Source organism: Phaethon aethereus (genome assembly GCF_964289735.1).
Source record: "Phaethon aethereus genome assembly, chromosome: Z".
Classification (NCBI taxonomy): domain Eukaryota; kingdom Metazoa; phylum Chordata; class Aves; order Phaethontiformes; family Phaethontidae; genus Phaethon; species Phaethon aethereus.
In genome coordinates, this window is record NC_138577.1 from 58212641 (window position 1) to 58234451 (window position 21811).

A 21811-nucleotide genomic window follows, 5' to 3' on the forward strand; every position below is an offset into this window, starting at 1 on the left:
AAAATCGCTAGTAGTAAGAAGTCTGTGAATGTCAATTTATTGATGCTTTTCAAAATGTGCACACATCTTTTCCTTTCAAACTTCAATGAAACTATGTACCCAAAAATACAGTTTCTGAGGTTGTTTTTTGAGGTTCTGTTGTTAGACACAACATTATCTATGAATTCAGAAACTGGTTTACTCCAAAGGAGTGTAAAAAACATAGCTTTATATAATGTGTGTACTGAGAAGTTGATTCACCACAATGTTGTCCAAGTAGAGATTTGTGGGTAGGATCCATTCTACTTCCATTTTGTCCTCCTGTGTTTTTTACAGGAAGAGGTATGGGACCCATAGAGATTGGGCCAAAAACTGCTGCTGTAAAAGTTAAATGTCACTGTGTGGACCAAGCTCAATGCAAATGAAGAGTTGCTGTGGCCAGCATTAAGTCCATACAAGAGAAAGAGGTGGACTTGAAGGCATGACACTGCCCGCTACCTGATGCACAGCAGCATTTTGCCCATGTAGCATGTTCAGGGGATTCTGGAATTGGATTTTGGCCCCGCAGCTGCCATCACCGAACTATCTTGGCATACAGTTTTCTACCTGGAAAGTCGCAAGTGTGTACAAATATTTTCCCTTCAAACTGCAGTGAAACTGTCTCTTTCTTTGTCATTTTCCTCTCTTATGGTGGGATTTGATTGAGAGGCATTGCTTGAGATATGTTCTGATGTGCAAAACTGGGTATTAGCGCAGCTGGATGCTGCATCTTTTTTCTAACAAAAGTTGTCTGTCAGAGATACGTAGTTCAGCTTTACTAAATTAACCAGAGAGAAGATAGAAGCTATGCCTTCTTATTCCTTTGAACATTCTCCATTTTGTAGCTTTTCCTTAGTTCTCCTAATTTCATGTTGTACATTCCATTCACATTTTGTTTTCCTTCCTGGATGCTGGATTTTTTGTTGTTGTTGTGCCATTCCTGTGCTGGATGGCCTGAAAACTCAGCTTGCTCTGATTAATTCTCATGTTTGCTATTGCTTGTAACTTCTCACTTCTGAACGTAAAGTCAACAAAGAAGTTGGTAACACTCATTTCTGTGGTGAAGTTGTCCTTTAACTTCTGTCTAACCGTTGGTAAAATCTGCTGGTGATTTATATACCCTTATTTTGTTCTTCAGGAGCGGTTTCTAACTGGACCAAAATTCCACCGCCACTTTTCAAAAAAGTTGTCATTGTGCTGATCGATGCTTTGAGAGATGACTTTGTGTTTGGATCCAAAGGTAAACAGTTCATGCCATATACTACACAAGTTGTTGAAAAAGGGACATCCTACAGTTTCATTGCTGAAGCGAAGCCACCCACTGTGACTATGCCTCGAATTAAGGTAAGTGGCTTTTTTCCAGTTAGGGTTTTTTCATTCGAGAAAGTTTTAAAGGCTGGGTTGTTTCATATGCTCAGAGTTGGTGTAAAGGGCAGGTTTGCTGTTTTATTGCAATTTGTGGCTGAAACTCGGTTTGCTGTAGTAGTGCATGTGATAGAGTCCTGATTTGCCGTGACCCAGTGGTGCTTTCTGCAGGAAAGGTCAGGTCAGGTATTGAAGGAAAGTAGAGAGGCTGAGTAAGAGGAAGAGGTGGCAGCTGCCACTTAAGTCACTTTGCTTTGTTTTGTTCCTTTATTTGGTAGCTTTGTGGTGGGAATTTCTGTGAGAATCAGTTAAGGGCAGTTAAGGCCCTGGTACAGCTTAAGTGATTGACATAATCTTTTCATTTGTAATCACGGGGAGGCAGTAGCCTCTCAGTTGTCAAGTTTTCCAACTATCTTCTAGGCAAGAACTTTTTTGTTGATATTTCTCTGTGTTCTTGTAACTTCTGATAGGAAATCCAGTTTAGTGTAAATTTATTTTGCCATAGGGATGTTTTTGCAGACCTTAAAGAAAATTGTGCCAAGTTCCAGGTAACTAGAAGATGAATTGTCATTGTGCCATCAAAATACTTTATTATCCAGGCTTCTCAGTGATGGATCTGGGTGACGTGTCTTTCATTGAAGAAGCTGAGGGAGTGAGCTTTGGTAGGTCAGCTACAAGGCCAGTGAGAGAGTGAGGAGGAGACAGTCTGGTTACTCTTGATAGGTGGACTTCATTGCATTTTCCAGAAGATTCTTAACTATTATTTTGAATGTACTGCCATTGTAGTTGTGTTAAGTCACTTAGGCCTTCTAAACTGTCTTTTTGGCGATTTAATGACCAGTAAATTAAGCTAATTTCAACTAGCATACAAAGTCATTTTGCTGTCCTCTAATTAAGAAAATATTATTTTTACCTTTCTGTAAAGCAGTTACTACCTCTAACATCAGCTGGCACTGTTTTGTGGCAGGTGATGGGATATGGCATGGAAGCTCATGTGTTCTTTTACTTTATTATGTTTCTTTATTGAAAGTATAATTTCTCTGCCCTCTGCTTCATTGCTTCCACTTACACTAACGTTGTCTTCTGAGTACTGGAAACTTTTTGGTTTCTGTTAATATAACTCTTTCCCTGTTTTATGTTAGGCTTTGATGACGGGTAGTATACCTGGTTTCATTGATGTTATTGTGAACCTCAATTCTCCATCTCTGTTGGATGACAATCTGATATGGCAGGCAAAAGCAGCTGGGAAAAGAATAATTTTTTATGGTGATGATACTTGGGTTAAATTGTTTCCAAAGCATTTCGTGGAATATGATGGAACAACATCCTTTTTTGTGTCAGACTTCACAGAGGTAAGAGGCTTTATATAAACCTAAGCTAAATAATGTGAGTGCAGACACATAGTGGCAACTTCTAAGAATGAATGAGAAAAACTATCCTTGCTCTGAAATATAAACCTGGCAGTTAAACAGAAATTGGGTTTATATGTGTTTTCAGTGTTGGCAACGTGAACCTAAGCATTTCAGTCCCTCATCTATATGCTGTGGGAATTGTTTGGATGATACGGTAACAGAGTATTACTGTATAACTTTCCTAAATGTAAGATATTCTCACAAAACTTGTGGTAGGAAGTTAGACCACTTGCTTTGTTTAAACATGCCACTATCTGCGTTTCCAGTTTGCTATCACATTTGTATTAGTATATGCCATCTTTAAAAGGCCCATTAGTATAAAATCTTGGTCTCTTAGAGGCATACTTTCTATAGTATTGTATCGCTTTTCTAACTGGAATATAAGTAGTGCTTCAGTATGTTATCAAAGAGGGAGCATAGAAAGAAAATGAAAAAAATTGTGAAAATTCTTATTCTGGGAACACTAAAAGAGTGAATGGTTTGGCAATTTTAGTTCACATTTTGAACCTTTATGACTTGTAAATCTCAGGCTATTGACCTGCTGCTACTGTTGTAAGTATTTTATTATCATGTTTAAGGAAGTTAGATAGGTCTAACGTGGATTGGAATACACTTTAATTGTTTACTCTAATGCAGAAGCATCAACATGGAGTGGAAAAATGGAAAAAGCATGTTGCTGGATCTGCAATTATATGGATCTCAAGCTCTTTATGCGGTCTTTATGCTTTCTGAATATAGTCCATTAAGCAGAAAGCTTTTTATAGTCTTTTAGATAGTTATATCCAGTGTCACCATAGTGGTGAAATTTTGTAAGGATTTTTAATACCCAGGGAGAAACATATACAACTAAAAATAAGTTGTCAACCTAAGCAGGAGAACATGTTAGCTAGGCCCCAAATAGCACTTTTCACATGATTTGGCTTTCTTGCTGTGTTGTCAGTTCTTTTTCTCACAGCAAGTAGAATCTTATTCTGTTTGCACAGTAGCAAAAATTGAGTTGAAGCAGCAGGAGTGGTTTTTTTTCCCCTGTGCTTTCCAACCGGAGAGCGGCTTTTCCCTGTACCTGCTTCTTGTGAAGTGATAAATCGAAAGTGTGAAGGATGAAAGTGACTGAAAATTTCTTGAAACAGTTTTTAAAAGTATCTGTGGAAGCATGACAACCCATCTTCTCTGTTTGTATGTAACATGGTGTGGTCATAAACAAAAAAGAATGAAATGGGGTGAAACATCTGTTTTGCAAGACAGATTTTTTTGACTGTATGTCATTGAACTAATCAATCTGATTTTTTTTTTCTTTTTTTTTCCTTCTTGTTAACTTTGTGAGTGACTGTAATTCTCATCAGCTTCTACAGAATTTTCATGGGATTTTCATGGGTAGTGCAATCTAATTTTTCTATGCTTTTTACAAGAGGGAAATTTTTTTAACCTTTTAATTGTTTTCCTGTTATTTCTGAGGTGGATGATAATGTTACCAGGCATTTGGATAGAGTGCTAAAGAGAGAAGACTGGGATCTCCTAATATTACATTACCTGGGATTGGACCATATTGGACATATGACTGGGCCAAACAGCCCATTAGTGGGACCAAAACTTCGTGAAATGGATAACATCCTGAAGAAGATTCATATTTCTCTTCTTTCAAAGGTAATACAGCTCCTTCTTGGATCAATGTCTGTTAGTTGTGGACTGATGTAAAAATGCTTGCTTGTTTGTGGGTGGTGGCTTGTTTATTCCTAGACCAATGTGGGTATTATTCTGTTCTTTTCATTCCCTGGCTGTTGCCCAATTAACAGTATAGTATAGCATGTTTAAGGGTTTACTGGCTGACCTTAGTAACATCTGTTAACAGTCTCTTCTGAACAGCTGTGGCAAATAACTCCCCCTTGGTGGGAAGAGGAGAGGAATCCATGTCAAAATTCTCTTATCACTCGTGAATTAAAATGGTGGTTGGTGTGCTATCTAGTAATGAAATCCAGCAGAAAGAATAATAGGCACATATAGCTAAGTGGCTCTGATTTCTACAGTTGTGAAGGCATACCTAATTCTTAAGATATTGAAGAGATTCAAATGGAAATGTTGATTGTAAGCAGCATTTTTCTTATGCTAAGTGTAGCACATAATTACCAAATCTGAATCTGTTTTTTTAGATTTGGAAATTTAGAATGTCACTTACTTAAGTAGTCTGGATATTGAAATTCCAAGTGGCCTGAAGCTTTTTTTGTGTTTGTTTTTGGCAACTGCAATTCACAATAGCTGCTTGTAAAATTTAATAGTATTTTTAAACAAATGGATACTATTGTATGAAAAAAGAGGTTGAGTCCTGCTTGTGGAAGTTATAATCTCATAAACGTTGCAGTGGTTTTACCACAGTTTGTTAGTATGTTTTGCTTTTGCCAACTATATGCAAGCCTTTATCTCTGTTTTAGAATACAGAAATATTAAAAGCACTTTACTTTTGGATACAACAGGTACTGGTAATAACTAGAAATGACAAAAAGCTGCTTTGTAATGGAATGACAATATTTGTTTTCTGCCGTCTTTGATATGTTAGCCTAAAATTGTTGGACAGGCCTCCCTTGCATTTCTGTTTCTCTTTCTTCAGAAAAATAAACACCATTTGACATCAGTCATGTCAGATTTCTACCCCAAAAGCACTTGAGAGACTAGAGACTATTAGAAATAGGATCATATTTTTATATTAAATTTCTATTATGTTAATATTTACAATATGAATAATTTAGCATTTATATTATATAAAACTCAATTAAGCTGAAGAAATGGAGGCAGGAATACTTCTTTGTTAATGCTTCTGCTCCTGGACTGCTGATTTTCTTCCCACAGTATGGTGACCTTTATTTAATCCTTCAGTCAGTTTCCTGTGACTCTGTGAGGGTTGTGTTTTTTTTTTTTAAAGCTTTTTTGTGTTTTTTCTAACATACTGACAAGCATGTTAGATATATATGTGTGCCTTAACTGTTAAAATTTAATATTATTGCATAACACTTCGTTCCAGACATCTCTTGTCATCGGCCTCAGGTGTTGTGAACTATTTTAAAAATTGGAATTTATTTTGAGAAGTATCCATGGGTGAAAAAGGTAAAGATAGTGAAGCATTATACATACACATTGTGTTTGTACAGTAACTTAAATTTATTTCTGTGACTTGCAGGAAGAAGCTTCTTTGCCCAATTTGCTAGTTGTTTGTGGGGATCATGGGATGTCTGAAACAGGTAGTCATGGTGGTTCTTCAGAAGGAGAAGTGCACACACCATTGCTGTTTATCAGCTCCGCTTTTGAAAAGAGAAGTGGTAAGGACCAAAGAAGCTTGACCTTTTTTAGAACACATTGCTATTTCTAATTTATATTAGCTAGAGAATTCTTCCTGAAAAATGCTTTGGTTTGTTCTACAGATATCTGGCTGTGTGAGCCAAAACTCTGGTTTTAGCCAGAGTTTGCATCTGTGTCATGGTGAAACTATGACTTAAGCTTTGTAACCAGTGAGAGAATTGTGTATTTCTCAGATGATAACCTTTTGCAGCACTGTCCTGCTTGAGTGTTGAAAGCTGTTGTCAGGATCCTGGGATACTGATTAATAATAAGATTATGCTAATAGATAGGATTAGAAGTAAAATCACATTTGAAGTGAGTTTTAAGTTTTGTCTTTCTTGGCCAGCATATTTCCCTGGCTTCCATTCTTCCGTCTCAGACAGGCAGGATAGAGGAATGAATGCCAATTTCTCATGCTGAGAGTAACAGGGAAGAGGAAGAATTGCTCTTGTTAAAGAGTGAGAGATGACAGCAGTGAAAACATGACTATTGATTGGTAAACGTTAAGGAAAGAAAATGGAGCATGGCTGTATTTACTGTATTGGCCAGGCAATTAATTTTAAATCATTGATGTGAGTTTATCTGTTTCTGACGCTCATTTTTTACTTGTATAATGTCGCTTAAGGTAAGAGGCAAGAAGAGAATGGTGTGGTGGAGAATCTTTAGTCTAATTTGTGGAGTCTTGCTTAAATATATTCCTTGACTGAGTGAATTGGTGAAATGTAGTTGCACTGGGAGTGAATATTTTCTTCAAAATAATACTTCCCTCTGCCTTTCATTCTTCCTCTTGCTCATTTCCATCTGATATCTTTGCTTTTAAAGCCTGTTGGCAGAACCTTGCTGTGTTTATCTTGCTGATGGTTCCTGCAGCACAATGAAAGTACATTTATCTGTCTGTCATTTATAAAGCTGTTATCCAGGTACAATAGAAAGCATTGCTTGAGAAGTCATTGAACTCTTTTCAGATATAAAACCAAAACAAAGTCAAGAGCTGACCAAAGCTCTCAGGTAAGTTTTTGCGTGATAAATTTCAGCTGTATGTGTTGACAGCCAGGCCACATGAGTGTAGATTCTGTAAATGCAATCTCTTGTTCATTGGGTTTAGTTTCTGTTAGGTTTTAACAGAATGTGCAGTTTTTACAATACAGTGAAATATATCTATTCACCTGTCTTTTGGGATTGAGTTTGTGATTTCTAATGATTCCCATGTAAATATCCAGCAGCTTGCTTCTCATTTTTACAGTAATCGGAATTCTAGTAAAGCAGAAACATTCTAAGAGCAGTCGCTCCTTATGATCCTACTGTAAACAAAATGTACTGTTGTTAATTTGGTAGACCTCAAAATAGTAATACTGTGGGCTTTTGCATTTAGTATGCTGTCAGAGTATTACTTGTGGAACCTTCTACAGAGATGTGTCACCCATGGTTGGCTTTTTTTAACCAGTTAAGAACTTGCCTTTAAAGATGAAATCTGAAAACTTCTGACATACAGGCACTCATGCAATGAGGCTTTAGGGATTATAGATGACATTCCGTGCAAGTATGGGATTAATCAGAGCTAGATGAGAAATGAGAGAAGTTCTAATGTTCTTAAAGGGAGCCTTGAGAGTAATAAAGACTGTATATATAATTCTTTCTGTACTGCACATAAATCAAAACACTCAGTGCCCAGAGTTACAAAGAGAACAAAGTAAAAGCATAATAGAAAAACACTGTAATATAACTAGTAAAGCACACAAAGAAACAATTGGCAAGACAATCTTAAACAAAAGGTTACTTACATTAGTGAAATCATTCACGTATGTAGATGTCTGTGGGACTGCAGGCTAATCCTGATAATTGCAATAAAGTAATGAGATCCTGCACAGAACCCATTAAAAATCACTGGGTTTGCCTACATGGAGCCATGGATTTGGGCCTCAACATTCTTTACCTGACCTCTAATTCTGTTTGACTAGCAAGCTGATTCTAATTAAATCTTGAGCTGTTGTTACTATATTGAGAATCTTCCAGAATGCTGTCAGCATTATTTTAGATTCTCATTCTTTGTTCATGCATTAAGTTAGTCTACTGTAGTGCCTTCTCTCCTTTCTTCTGTTCTAATGTAAAAGTTATTATACCCTCTTAGGATGTAAGCTTCAAGTTGGTATTATGGTGATCTCCTGGACCATGTCTTTTCCTACTTGTACTTGCATAACATTCATGTTGTGTTTACAGTAGTTGCTAGCATTGAAGAGTGATACTTGCTGAGAATTGAATGCATTTTAGTTTTATTACAGCAGAACAAAATCGCTCAGCTCTCTGTAGGTCACTTGAAATAGCTGAAAACTAACAATGGAAAAAAGACCTAACAAGATGTCAGCTCTCTCTGGAGAAAGAGAATGGGCCTATTATTGAAATAATCTGTTGCGCTCTCTTTTTTTTCAATTTTTCCATCTTTTTTTTGATTCTAGGTCCTCTAACCCATCCTGAACTTGTGCAACAAACTGATTTAGCTAGCACACTGGCAGTAGGTCTTGGTCTACCAATTTCAAGAAACAGTGTTGGGAACCTTATATTGCCAGTTGTGGGAGGCAAGACAATGAGAGAACAACTACGTTTTGTGCACTTGAATGGGTTCCAGCTTAGCAGACTGCTGCGAGAGAATACACCTGCATATGAAAAAGGTAAATCAGCTAAAAAAAAAGTTACATATACAAAAGAAGATTGTTTATAACACAGTTTGGACTTCAAGTTCAAGAGTATAGCATGGCACTGCAAATTAGCCATTCAGTTGAGAGCAGTGTTCGGAGAAATGATGCTGAGTTCAGTGTTTACTGTAACCTACTCTGGCACACTGCCTCTGAATAAAGTTTTTTTTAATGGCCAGTACTACTCCTAGTAGGCAAAAGAGTAGAAATAATGATCAAAGAGTAAGATTAAAGTAGAACTGCCAGTATAGTTAAATCCCAGTGGTTTCATATCTGCTGTTTGTGGGGTATCCTACATAGGGCACTGATCCTGAGCTATCTGGAAGAATAGCACAACAGAGTGAATTTTCTAGTTTAAATAAAAAGATGCTTCAAGTAAAGCTGGAAAATAATTTAGGTGAAGTTATCTTTTAATTCATTCTTGTGTGAATTTACTTGGAGTGAGAACCTAGAGAACCGCAAAGTTGCTTATTAAAAACACAGATATGTGTGCATATATATATATGTGTGTGTGTGTATTTGGAGAAAAGAATAAAAAACAAGTGGAAAAAATAAGCCAAACCTAGCAAAATGTAGTATTCTGTTAGGAAGCATGATACAAACTGCAATATAAGTAAGCAAGTTAATATGATAATTATGTGAAAAAAAGAAAAAACTGAGTCAGAAGATGAAGGAGAATATTTTAGCATGGACATGTGAGGTGGTGTTGTTTTAAAGTGACTGTGAAGCTTGAAGTCCTTGTCACTTGATTTATAATCTGTTGAATCATTAAAATAACTGGATAAGAACGCAGAGCTGTGTTACAGCTATGACTAATTAAAGTGGATAACAACATGAAGTTTAGCAACATGATCATTGTAGGTCAAGAATTAATTATCTTTCAACGTCATGGCTTCTAATCATAATTAAAACCTGTCCAGGAGTCTAACAGAACAATGCTGCTTATGGTAGCAACATGTCAATAGCAGGACTCATGCTCCATCTATTCTGTTTTTTTTTTCTGTGGATTTCCTCAATTAGCCCAGTTGTGTCAAGTGAGGAAACTTCCCCTGTTGGTGGAGTTCAGGAGTTCAGGATATGGCTGTGTTACTGAAAATTCCAACACAAAGCTCCATCTGATAGTATTCCTGCAAGCACTGGTGAAGCAGACTGAAGTTTCTACCAGCTTCTGGCTTATATCTGCACTTTCATTTTATTTTTGTCTGGGAGCAGCTTAATTCCAATTGTAGCTTTTACCTGAGAAATTAAATAAACTGAGAAATGGCATAAACTGCAGCACAGAAAGTTCCACCTCAAGATGAGGAAAAATTTCTTTACTGTGAGGGTGACAGAGCACTGGAACAGGCTGCCCAAAGAGATTGTGGAGTCTCTTTCTCTGGAGACCTTAAAAACCCAACTGGATGCTTTCCTGTGCAATGTGCTCTAGGTGACCCTGCCTTGGCAGGCACGTTGGACCAGATGATCTTCAGAGGTCCCTTCCAACTCCTACGATTCTGTGATTCTATGAAATCAAAATTGCTGCAGATGGAAATGTGAGAGTTTTTTATGCTTGTGACTGCAAACTGCTATTAGAGGTGCTGCCCTACTGGAAGGGGGCTGGGGGGGAGAGCATCCATGATGAGCTTCTCTTCTTTCAGTAATGGGGAGTCTCAGTAACATGGAACTAGATCCAAGTCATAGTACTTTTTTTTGCGGAGTGTTAAGGTGAATTCTCCCTGTTGCTGTAAACTTCTTAGAGGGTCTTGTTTTTCTTAGTGTCCTAGATGTGGAAGGCTGTAGCTTAATGCTTTGGGCAGGATGATTACAATTGGCAGGAAAAAGAAATGTGCTCTTTGTTTAGTGTTGTTTGATTGATGTGGATACTTCAGGACCTAGAAATACTAAAGAAAATGTCACAAACTCAGTGACTAATGCTGCATGTAGTTTAAAAGCATGCATTAATGGCCCTTTATTTTTGGGTTGCTTCTAAGTGAAGATAAATACCATCCCACCTATCCCATTACAGGCACATACACATGTATGCATATATGTTGTGATTCCTATAGGAAAGGGATTATTTTGTAAAGAAGTAATTATGTTCGGTAATCAGATTCATCTAAAAGAAGGATGCCAGTTTTCATAAAGGATAGGAAGGAGGACCCTGGGAACTATTGACCAGTCAGCCTCACCTCTGTGCCTGGTAAGATCATGGAACAGATCCTCCTGGAAGACACATCAAAACACATGGAAGACAGGGACATGGTTAGAGACAGCCAATATTGCTTCACCAATGGCAAATTGTGCCTGACTAATCTAGTGGCCTTCTACAATAGAGTAACAGCATCAGTGGACAAGAGAAAAGCTGTGGATGTCATCTACCTAGACTTCTGTAAGGCCTTTGACTTCTGTAAGGACTCCCCCAGCATTCTTTGCTGCTGTATTAGAGACATATGGATTTGACAAATGGACTCTTAGATGAATAAGAAATTGACTGATAAGAAATAAGAAAGGATGACCATGCCCAAAAAGTTACAGTCAATGACTCAATGTCCAAGTGGAAACCAGTGACGAATAGTGATCTAGTGACAGATGTCCCTGCCTGTGGCAGCGGCAGTGGACTAGGTGATCTTTAAAGGTACCTTCACTTCCAGCCTGAACCATTCTATGATTCTGTAATTGTAAATTGGGAAGGTGAGGAGGGATAGTTGCCCTTTATGTAAGAGAGCAGTGGCAGTGCATGGAGCTCTGCCTGGGGGTAGATGATGAAACAGTTGAGAAATTCTGGGTCAGGATTAGTGGACAGGCTAACATGGCCAATATTGTTATGGGTATCTGCTACAAACAGTCTGATTGAGAAGAATTAGTAGGTCCTTCAGACAACTTGAGGAAGCCCTGTGTTTACCATCCATGGTGCTCGTATAGTGCTTCAACCATCCTGTTGCAGTTCAGGCTAGATAACTGGACAGTGAGGTAGACTGAAAAGTGGCTCAACTGTGGAGCTCACACTGTTGTGATCATCAGCACAAAATCCGCCTGGAGGCCAGTCATTAGTGATGAACACCAGAGTTTGACACAGGCTGATACTGTTTCATATCTTCATTAGTGACCGGGCTGGTGGGACAGAGTGTCCTCTCAGCAAGTCTGCACACAATACAAGACTGGAAGGAGCGGTTGATACAGTACGTGGGTGTGCTGCCATTCAGAGGGATCTTGACAGGATGGAGAAATGGGCTGAGAGGAACCTCTTAAGATTCAGCAAAGAGAAATGCCGAATCCTACACCGGGGGAGAAATAATCCTATGCACCAGATCAGGTACTGACTGGCTGGAAGGCAGCTTGGTAGAGGAGGACTGGGGGTTGTGGGGGACACCAAGTTGAACATCAGCCAGCAGTACACCCTTGTGGAAGGAACGCCAACAGCATCCAAGGCTGCATTGGGAGGATGGTCATCAGCAGGTCAGTCCTTGCTCTTTCTTCAGCTGTGGTGCAACCACATCTGGGGTCCTGGGTCCAATTCTGGGTTCCCTAGTTCAAGAAGGTGAATGGCCATGAAGGTGGTGAAGGGATTGGAGTATCTGTCATACAAGGAGAGGCTGAGGGTGCTAGAACTGTTCAGCATGGATGGAAGACTCAACAGGGATCTTATCAATGTAGGTAATGCGTGATGGGAGGGAATAAAGAAGATTAAACCAGTGGTACCCAGTGAATAGACAAGAGGCAGTGGATGTAAATTGATACACAGGAAATTTTGTTTAAATGAAAGAAATCCTTTTTTATATAAGTGTTGTCAAACACTGGAATGAGTTGCTCAGGGAGGTTGTGGAGTCTCCATACCTCCAGACCTTTAAGACCTGACAGCACACAGTCCTGAGCAATGTGGTTCTCATACTGCTGTGAGCCTTTGGTTTTTATTTGTGGACCATCTGGTCACTCATCAGAGTTGTGCTGACAAGTCTTGGGCCATACCACTTCTGAATTCCACAGACAAGCTGTGTTGCCAGGTTTTTTGAGGGAAAGAAACACCAGAAGATAACCGAATTAGGTATCTCTCTCACATTTGCTGCTGCAGGTTCAAGCTTTCCAGTGCAGATTCTCGGCTGGCAACAACTGGTGGATAATAATGTTTCAGTTGAATGCTAAGAGAAATGCCTGTGACTGGAGTTGCAGTTTAAAGTGAAAAATACTTGCAGGGATAGCCTAACCCTTGCTGCTTTTTTTTTTTTTTAAGTATTTTCAACTCTTCAGCTTAAAAAGAGTAGGTTCTTCTGAAGAGGAAAACATGGACTTCTTGTGGTTAGTATTGTAATTTGCAGCAGAGAGATAGGGCACCAGCTGTTAGTACCTTGAATATCATGACTGAGTCATGGTAAGAAAAGATTCACCTATTGTAAGCTATAACATAATGTATACATTCATTTTCGGTGCAATGTTAGTTTCTTTTTTAATGTAAAAAGATGAAGTCAGATGTCAGTTGAGATGAATCACAATCAGATGGAAGGCAGAATGACTTTTACATACTGTTTCATGAAGAAGCCATGGAGTTCCCTGGATTCAGCTGCTCCAATGTTAAGAACAAACTGGAACAGTACACAAAAATATCTTCAAATGTGTTTTAAGTGTATTTGTTAATAAAGAGCAGAATAGAGGCAGTTCAGTAACTTTTTTCTCCCCCTGCCCCCACAATGTTTGCTCATGCAAACATGCATTTTCAAACCAAGAAGTGGTACAGCATTTCATGGGTCTTGGGTTTTGATTTATTGAGGTACAAAAGAATCTTCATGGTTAAACCTATCTTCAGGTAAATTAAATTTTAAATGAGAAACTCTATGCTTGACTAAGAGCTTGATTGTTTTGAAAATGACTTTTTAAAATGTACTACTAAATGCTAATGTGAGGCATTAGTTTTTAATTTGGCAGAGATGGACGCATGCAGCTAAAATAAATTCCAGAAAAGGAGAATAGAAACAGCTCGCAAAAAAGCAGCAGCTGAAAGAAGTATCTAGAAACATACTTTGGGTTTCTTGGTGAGTTCATACTTCAGTGTATGAAGTGGGAAGCTGTAGGTATCTAGTAATGCTTCCCTCATGTTCTGAACTTCTGAACATGCATTTGAATGATGAACTAGGGTTGTTTCTTTGAAAGGCTTTTCACAGTGGAATGAAGAGTCACGCTTGAGAGCAAGTTGGATGTTATTAAAATGAATGTCACAGGAACTAATCCTGAACTTGTATTAGATGCATGTGTTGATTGAAATAATTTGGTTGTTACTAGGAGATTTATATATTGAAACTGGAGGAGTCACTTTTACATTATCCAATCTTTTATTATATTTAAAATGTTTTTCTTTGAATGATTTTGCTGCTTGTGACTGGAACTAAGTGAAATTGTTATCAAACAGATGCTTGAGAAGCATAACCATTTGCTTGTGATAACATTTGAGGGAGACTGAAGAAGAAATTGCTGATGTAATACTACGCAAGTAAACCATTGTCAATGCTTTGGGAAACCTGTAACTGGGCAAGCTCAGTTTGGATTTTGCCTCAAATTTAACTTGCCTTATAAGTATCCCATGCAGGAGTGACTTGCAAATGTTACCAACCAGTCACCAAAATGCTTCTCCAACAACCCAGAGTCTATGGCCCTTCTCATTTTATACTTACTGCATACAAATGTGCCATTGAATAGATGTCATTGGAGTTCTAAAGGAAATTTGGTAACCATGGTTCTTTATTCCTTTCTGCAGGATCTTTAAATCATTCACTTAATATATATCGAAGATATAGATGTGGGTTTGACTAAAAATAATCATCTTTCGTAATGTGGACAGAATGGGTTTGGTGGGCAGTATCATGGAACGAGGTAGATGAGAATGAAATAAAAATGCTAAAAAGAATGAAGAGGAAGATTGGGCAAAAAGCATGAAAAGGGAGCAGAACAGGAGCAGAAGAGAGAATTTATTTACATTTCTAAATATAACTTGAACTCATTTCAATGTTCTGTTTAATAGTGTCATGTCAAATCTCAGATTGATTAAAGCTTATTTTAGTTGATCCTTTCTGCATTTCCTGAAAAGTATGAATATTTAACTCTTATTTCAAATATACTGGAAGAGGAACTTTCTAGGGAATTCACTGTTCAAAGAGCTATGGTAAGGAATTGAAAGTCTCCATGTGCACTGGCAGCTATCTTGATATGCAAGTGTTTGCTGCTGGCTGAATTGTACTTTCTAGCAGATACCTGCAAGCCTCCTGGGTAGCAGGATCAGCGTGCTTTGGAGTCTGTTAGAAGTCTTGGGAGACCAGACTGGACATTCTGAGTTAAGCACTGCTTTCTAAAATTCTCACTTTGAATTCAGCCTGTAGTAGATCACAAAGTGTCGTGATGTGATAAGAGACTTACAAATGGTAAGCACAATTCTTTCACAATTGCACAATAATTGTGAATAGAAATATTTCATTCATCTTCAGTCACTTGAAGTAAAATTAAAAATGTGTCTGGATTTAATCATGTACTTCTGCTGAAAGGGCTGAACAAAAAACATAGTGATTTTTTTTTTCCAAGTCTGATCTACCAGGAATAAAAACAAGCTATAACTTATGTCTTTGTGACATCAAACTTACTTCAATCATGTTTTGACCCTTGTAATCTGAAACTGTACAGCAAATATTTTGCCCTACTTTTAGAAGGTAAGGACTGCAAGATGGGAAGATAATGATAGGCTCATTATATAAAAACTTCCAAATTGGCCTTTTTGCCCTTAAGTTGTCATTAACTTTCAAGTGAAATTGCAGGGAAATAGCTAAGATTATTAATGTGAAGTGAAACTAAACATTTATTTCTTGCAAAAAATACAGATATATGTGAATGTTCACACATAGCATAATGTCCAGTGAGATAATGCTTTTGCTTTCCTTATGTTGTTGACTGAATTTATGTTGTGGTTGCAAACTATAATTAGTGACCAATATTTTAAATACCATATGGCATGTTGGAGCATAGGGTGATGCACCTATAAAATGAAAAGGGAAAACATAATCTGACGTGCTTTCAGGAGCAAGACCATTCTCCACATTTGCAATAAAACACAAGCTGACCTAACTGTTCTATTTTAAATAAATGCTTTTGAAATTAAACTTACATGAGGTGAATAGAATGCTTTTCAGGTGCATGTAGGACTCACAATGATAATTTTGTGATAAATTGTTATTTTTTTTTTCCTTTATGCTTGTAGTGAGTGTTTACGGTTTTTTCCATGTGTGGACAAAATGATGCTCTTCTGTTTTTGCCTGCAGAATCTGGCTGTTGTCACTGCTGAATATATCTTTTTGGGAAGTAAAAAGGCTCTCAAACCTCAACTTTTTGTGCTGCAGCTTTTTGTGTAAATGTTTAGTAATGGGAAAGTTGATGATGAAAATCAGTGGTAGTTGATGGGAGAATAAAATAGTACTTTCAAGTGTCCTTTGAATCGACTTGAGTCATTGTCTCTCCACACCTACCCTTTGGCGTGTATGAACCAGAACAGTTGGTGTAAAGTAAGGATTCTGTGGAATAACCAGTGAGGTGAAATATATGTAGGAGAAAAGCTACTGCTGCTGTATTTGCAAAGGACTCCTAAAATACAGGATTTGGCTGTTCGCTTCTTTCCTGTGTCTCCTGTTGTCCTCATTCATGCTTTTAAAATAAATTTAGAATAGAGTAATGCAAATGTGTTTTTACAGTATAAGAGAGAAAGAAAAGAAACTGGAATGTCTCTTGTATCTATATTAAAAAGCATACTCACATTAAAACCTGAGCCCACAGAATTCAATGGTTGATTTAAAATTACTTTCTTCAGGGACATAGTGTAGTGCTAATCTTTTCCTCCTCAGTTCTGAAAGTAGACCACAGTCTTCGTATGTGGTGCCAGTGTTCACCTGCAGTCCCATTTATACATATATTTATCAGAAGACTTAATCAAAACTACATTTCTACAAGAAAACGTTACCTAGGTATAGACAACAGATATGTGTCCTGGAGGTTGGGGGTTTTTTTCTGAGTTTTTCTTAATTCATTATTTGTTTTGTTTTGGTTTTTCGTTTATTTTTCTTCAGGTCAGAATTTTTTTAGATATAGATAGGCCATCACGAAATCACCTTCTGCCAGAAGAGTCTTGCTTCTATAGGTTGGTGGCAGCATCAGGTTTTCTGTTTTTTGATTGTTAGACAACAGACTATCCTTACACTGTAGCAGAATTACTAAGTTTCACTGCTGAGGATTGCTTTGCACCAGCTCAATAGTCCAAAAGCCTAGCCTGAAGCTAAACTCTGCACTTCAGCTGATAACTTTTCTATTACTGCTTCAAAATCTCACATCCTGCGTGTTTAACTTCGTGTTACCAACTGACTCTCGTTAGCTTTGCACCAAAATTGAGGTCCCCAATATAGTATGTGTGTCCTTTGTTTCCTCCAGCGATCAACTATTTGATCATTTCCCACTTGGCTTGTACAATATGGCCTGGATAATGAGTGGCTCCAGTGGAAAACATGACTTTTTTTTCAGGATTTAAAACATTTGAATAAGTTTGTCCTGGAAACTTTTGTCAGAGTGAATGGATGTCTTAATACATTTGTCACTTTTAGAGGTCTTGACTTTTTATCAGGTTAGGGATTAATTGCTTTTATTCTGAGTTACTGGCTCATTATGGTCTTGCTGCTGGAAGATAATGTAACTTTCTAGGTGTGAAAAAATTGCCAACCCCCGTAGCAATTTTTTTAACACTATACAAGCAGATATAAAAATCACATCTCTAACTAATCCTCCTTTGTTCATGGATCATTTTACCCCCTCTTTTTTTTTTTCTTTTCTTCCCCCATCCTAGATCCTGGATATGAACATTTTAAGATAGCAGAAAAGTCCCATGGTAATTGGATCAAACTGTATTTAGAGGGGAATAATTCAGAAGTACTCTTAAATCTTGGCAAAAAGGTCCTGAAGCAATATTTGGAGGCCCTGAAGACTCTGAGCTCTTCACTAAGCAAACAAGTGGCACAATATGACATGTATTCGATGATGGTGGGGACTGTGATCATTATGGAGGTACGGAAATACATCTTTCTGTGAAAAAGCTAAGTGCACACACATAGGAGTTTCTGGTTTTTAACTACGTAGTGTATACTCTTACTGGTCTTTAGAATAACCAAGTATGAATGCTCAGAGCTGGCTGACTTTCTGCTTGGATGAGGTTAATATTATTTTTAAAGTATAACTTGGCCTTTAAAGTGATTCAAGAGAGGTTTTGAGATAAGCTACTTATGTTTTGATCTAGCTAGTTACAGTAAATGTGCACATGTGCTGTAACTGAAATTAATCCCATATTAGTTAGCCTTCTAGCCTACTTTTTGAGTACCCTTACTGTATTGGGGAAAAAAAAAAAGGTCTGACAAGTAAGTTCCCAGCTGTTCCTCTTTATCTAACAGTGAGTGTAGCTGCTCTGCTACTGCGTAGCTGCTGTGTAGCTGCTCAGAACAGGCAATACCTTGTGTGGGCAATCTTCGTAATTCCAAGAACTGTTCATTGTATTGATAGGTGTAGAGCCTTAAAATAAATACTTGCTGTAAGGTGCTGGGTTGCCACTTCATATCTCATGTAGGAATAAAGATAAGATACCCCGTGTCTGGAATTTTAAGCGGTTCTCTGCAATTGATATATTGGGCAAGTCTCAAATGCTCGAAATGCCCTCTGTGGTAATACTCCGAGAGCCATGCTGAAGGGGTACCGTGCCTGGACATTGAACTTTTATTTACAGAAGCTTGCACTGACCTTTTAGATTACACGAGTGTCAATTTTTGTAACAGTAAGCATTGTGCCCTTGGGTGGTAATAAATCTCACAAGCTTCATTTGGTCCTTGCATATGTGTGGTGCTGTACAAGACTGTGTAGTTGCTGTAGTAGTTGCTGTAGCACTGGTCCTGTTCAGTGAGTGGAATGGGTAACAGTACATGAGCAGCTCTTTAGTATTTGAGTCCCCTTTGTCCTGGCAGGACTCTATGCCTCAACTCATCTACACTGTTCTCTGTGCACAGAGTACATCTGAAATGGCTTTCTGGTAGACTGCTCAGTGGGGTTTATCACACTGCTGGCCCCTTCACAGGAGTTAGTTCCATGGTGCCCTTGGGAGATGAGATGATAGGTTCTGTTCCTGCTTTACATATGGCAAATCTGGAGGTGGACAAAGCTAAGCTCAAAGCTGAAGTGCTTTTTTTTTTTTTTTTTTTTTTTTGTTCTTTTGTTTTGGGAACTGATGCATACAGCTCTTGACAGTTATTTTTGGACCTGAAGCACTGGATTTTTTTTCTCTGCCCTGCCTCCCCCCCCCCCCCCCCCCGAAATGTAGGTGCTTACTATTTCTACAAAACAGATCTCTGGTATTTTACTCAATGGGCCTTCATCAGAAGAAACATACAGCTACTAACCATGAAAATTTTGGTTGAGAAGAGCTTTCTCAGCATCGCTGTAAGACTTGGTGCAAAACTGCTGGAGTTTTTTCTTTTCACTAGTGCAGTATTCAAGAAACTGCCTTGCTTTCCAAAATACTTGTTTTCCACTCTCATTGAATAAATAAGGGTAGGGAATCTCATAGGTAACTTCAAACTACACCATGCTATAAATGCCATTTATCCTGTATTTCAGATGAGGAGAATACTTCTGAGACATGAACTGATAACAGTGCATTTGCTCAAAACAGCTAAATTTAGATTTGTAGATAACTACAATTTGAGCTTTTTCCTATCATGAGTGCTGTCTTTGTTTTAATTGTAAATGCTGTGTTAAAATGTAAGACCTAAGCCAGTTTGATACTGAAACCTCATATTTTCATAACCAAGTGAACTGTGTGAAGTAGAATATGAAGAAGAAGGAAGACTACTGCAATGTATTGGATTTTTTTGGTCTACTTTACTGTAGCTCACTCCATTGTAGGAGAAATTTTGGCAGAGGTCTTCAGAAGTGACTGAAGGATTGCAGGTTGGCAGTGATCTGATATAGTTGTTTTTATCTTGATTTGTTTTGGTCTTGCCCTAGCACAAGCTGATTGACCTCAGTCTAGTCCAAGCTCCCTCCGTGCCCCTTGCAAAGCATTTTAGCATGACTGAATTTTCCCTTTACTTGTGAAAGTTTGTACATGGGTAGCAGAAATGGTTCATCATATTATTATTCTCCACTGCTACAGTTACCTGAGAGGAAACTTGGGATTCTGCCTGATCTGTGTGCAGGTTAGAGCAAAGCAAAAGTAAAACTAGTAAGTCAAATTAATGTGAAAGGTACAAAAAAATAAATACCCAGAGAATTGATAAGCTTGAAATGCAGCATACACTTGTGTGATAGTATAAGAACTTGCCCTGGTCTGGGAAGCTATTTAACTCAGCAGGATCTCTGTGCGTGTGTGTCTCACACATTGTGAGATAAATGGTCTTTGGCAGAATAGATGTATATAACTTTAGGCATTTACAGGTGACAAATAATGGGTCAAATTTGTTCGCTTAGGAACTGTTTTGGTATTGGGAGTTAAAGCTCTTACTTTTGCAGGGAATGAAGATCATGCATGTGATCACCACAGGTGAGGAGGCACATGGTATTTTATTACACTCTGGTAACTTGCGTGTCTGAGCCCTTAATAAATGAAAACACAATCTTTGATTCTCTCATTTTATATGGTAATATCTTACTGGGGACAAAAAATCCAGCATAGTTCTTCACAGTTTTTTTGATGAAGTATGTATACTAGCAGAGTGACATGGATGACAACAGTATGATTCTTTTGTGTGAATTCTCACTGTATGTTTTAGCTAACCCCAATTCTTTAAGTATTAATTCTCTACTTTTTTCTAGGTTCTGCTGCTGCTTTTGCTCAGTGTTCCAAAAGCCCTGAGCAGCCGGGCAGAATTTGAAGTGCCCCTCTCCCCTCCACTATTCTCTCTGCTGTTCTACTTGATGTGTCTGATGCTGTGTGCAGTTCACGTCATTGTATGCACATCGGCAGAAAGTTTATGCTACTTTTGCAGTATGTCCTGGTTAACAGCAGTTGGAGTGATGATGCTAATTTCTGCACTCATGTGTGGTATTTTATCTGCCATTGCAAAGACCTTTGAGAACTCCAGACTTCCACTGAAGGTGAGAGCATGCATTAATTGCGATTCAAAATGTTTTGCTCTTTATGGCACACTTTCAGGTAAAGTCTTATAGACACTTTCTCTGAGTGTACTTAAAGTCTTAATTGAAGTATGGTGTGTTCACTGTGGCATGATACTGATTGCTATAAAATAAGCACATAGAAGTGCTTATTTTCACATGACTTGAAAAAATGTTCTAATTAGTGTAAATCATTTTGCAGTTGATTTTATGAGATCAGAAACAGCTACACTGTGTACATATTTTGTGCTGTTACACAGTGATGTTTCACAATTGCAATTAAAACAGGATGTATGATATTTTGCAGCAACATGCACCGATCATGATCTGTCATTTCCCAAATACCACAGCCATTAATGCTCTAAGACTAAGAAAATACTTTACCAGTACCCTTTCTTATATCGGTATTCTTAATCTTTTTTTAAAAATAGTTTTGAAACTGTAACAGAGGGAGCAAGATTCATCTGTCTCTTCTACATTTTAAGTTAAACTTTTAAAGTTTTTTAAGTTTAAGAAATTGAGTTTGTTAACAGTCTTTGGAATGCTAAGAAATGTTCTCAATTGTATGAGCAGTTACCTTTTCTAAAGTACCTGATGAGTTTTATTGTTGTATTGAATATAATTCAGGTAATTCCAAGGAAATAGGATTTGCAATGTCTTTTCTGTCACTGTGAAACTCAATATGCCATCAACTGTCAGTCACACCATAAAATCAGCTTTGAGCTCATGCTTATTAGTCATATCTTTCAAAGGTCTCTGAAATTCAGTAACTTCAATGCTCATACTGCACTATTCAGTGGTGCATCCCTGAACTAAAAGTTATGCCCTCCTCTCCTGAAGACAGCTTTTTTCCCC

General features: G+C 37.9%; 1 protein-coding gene across 1 annotated transcript in view; it reads left to right on the top strand.

The window, feature by feature from the left end:
- Positions 1–1254: 1254 nt before the first annotated feature.
- The window catches only part of PIGG (phosphatidylinositol glycan anchor biosynthesis class G (EMM blood group)), a gene marked incomplete at its 3' end in the record, with an annotated part of 92318 nt that continues 71761 nt past the window's right edge, over positions 1255–21811 (top strand). Inside the window, exons 1-7 of the mRNA XM_082013634.1 lie at positions 1255–1362; positions 2526–2735; positions 4251–4439; positions 5965–6103; positions 8576–8788; positions 17649–17866; positions 20657–20938. Coding sequence (XP_081869760.1) covers positions 1270–1362; positions 2526–2735; positions 4251–4439; positions 5965–6103; positions 8576–8788; positions 17649–17866; positions 20657–20938 — 1344 coding nt within the window. The 5' untranslated portion in view covers positions 1255–1269. The remainder of the gene's footprint in view (positions 1363–2525; positions 2736–4250; positions 4440–5964; positions 6104–8575; positions 8789–17648; positions 17867–20656; positions 20939–21811) is intronic.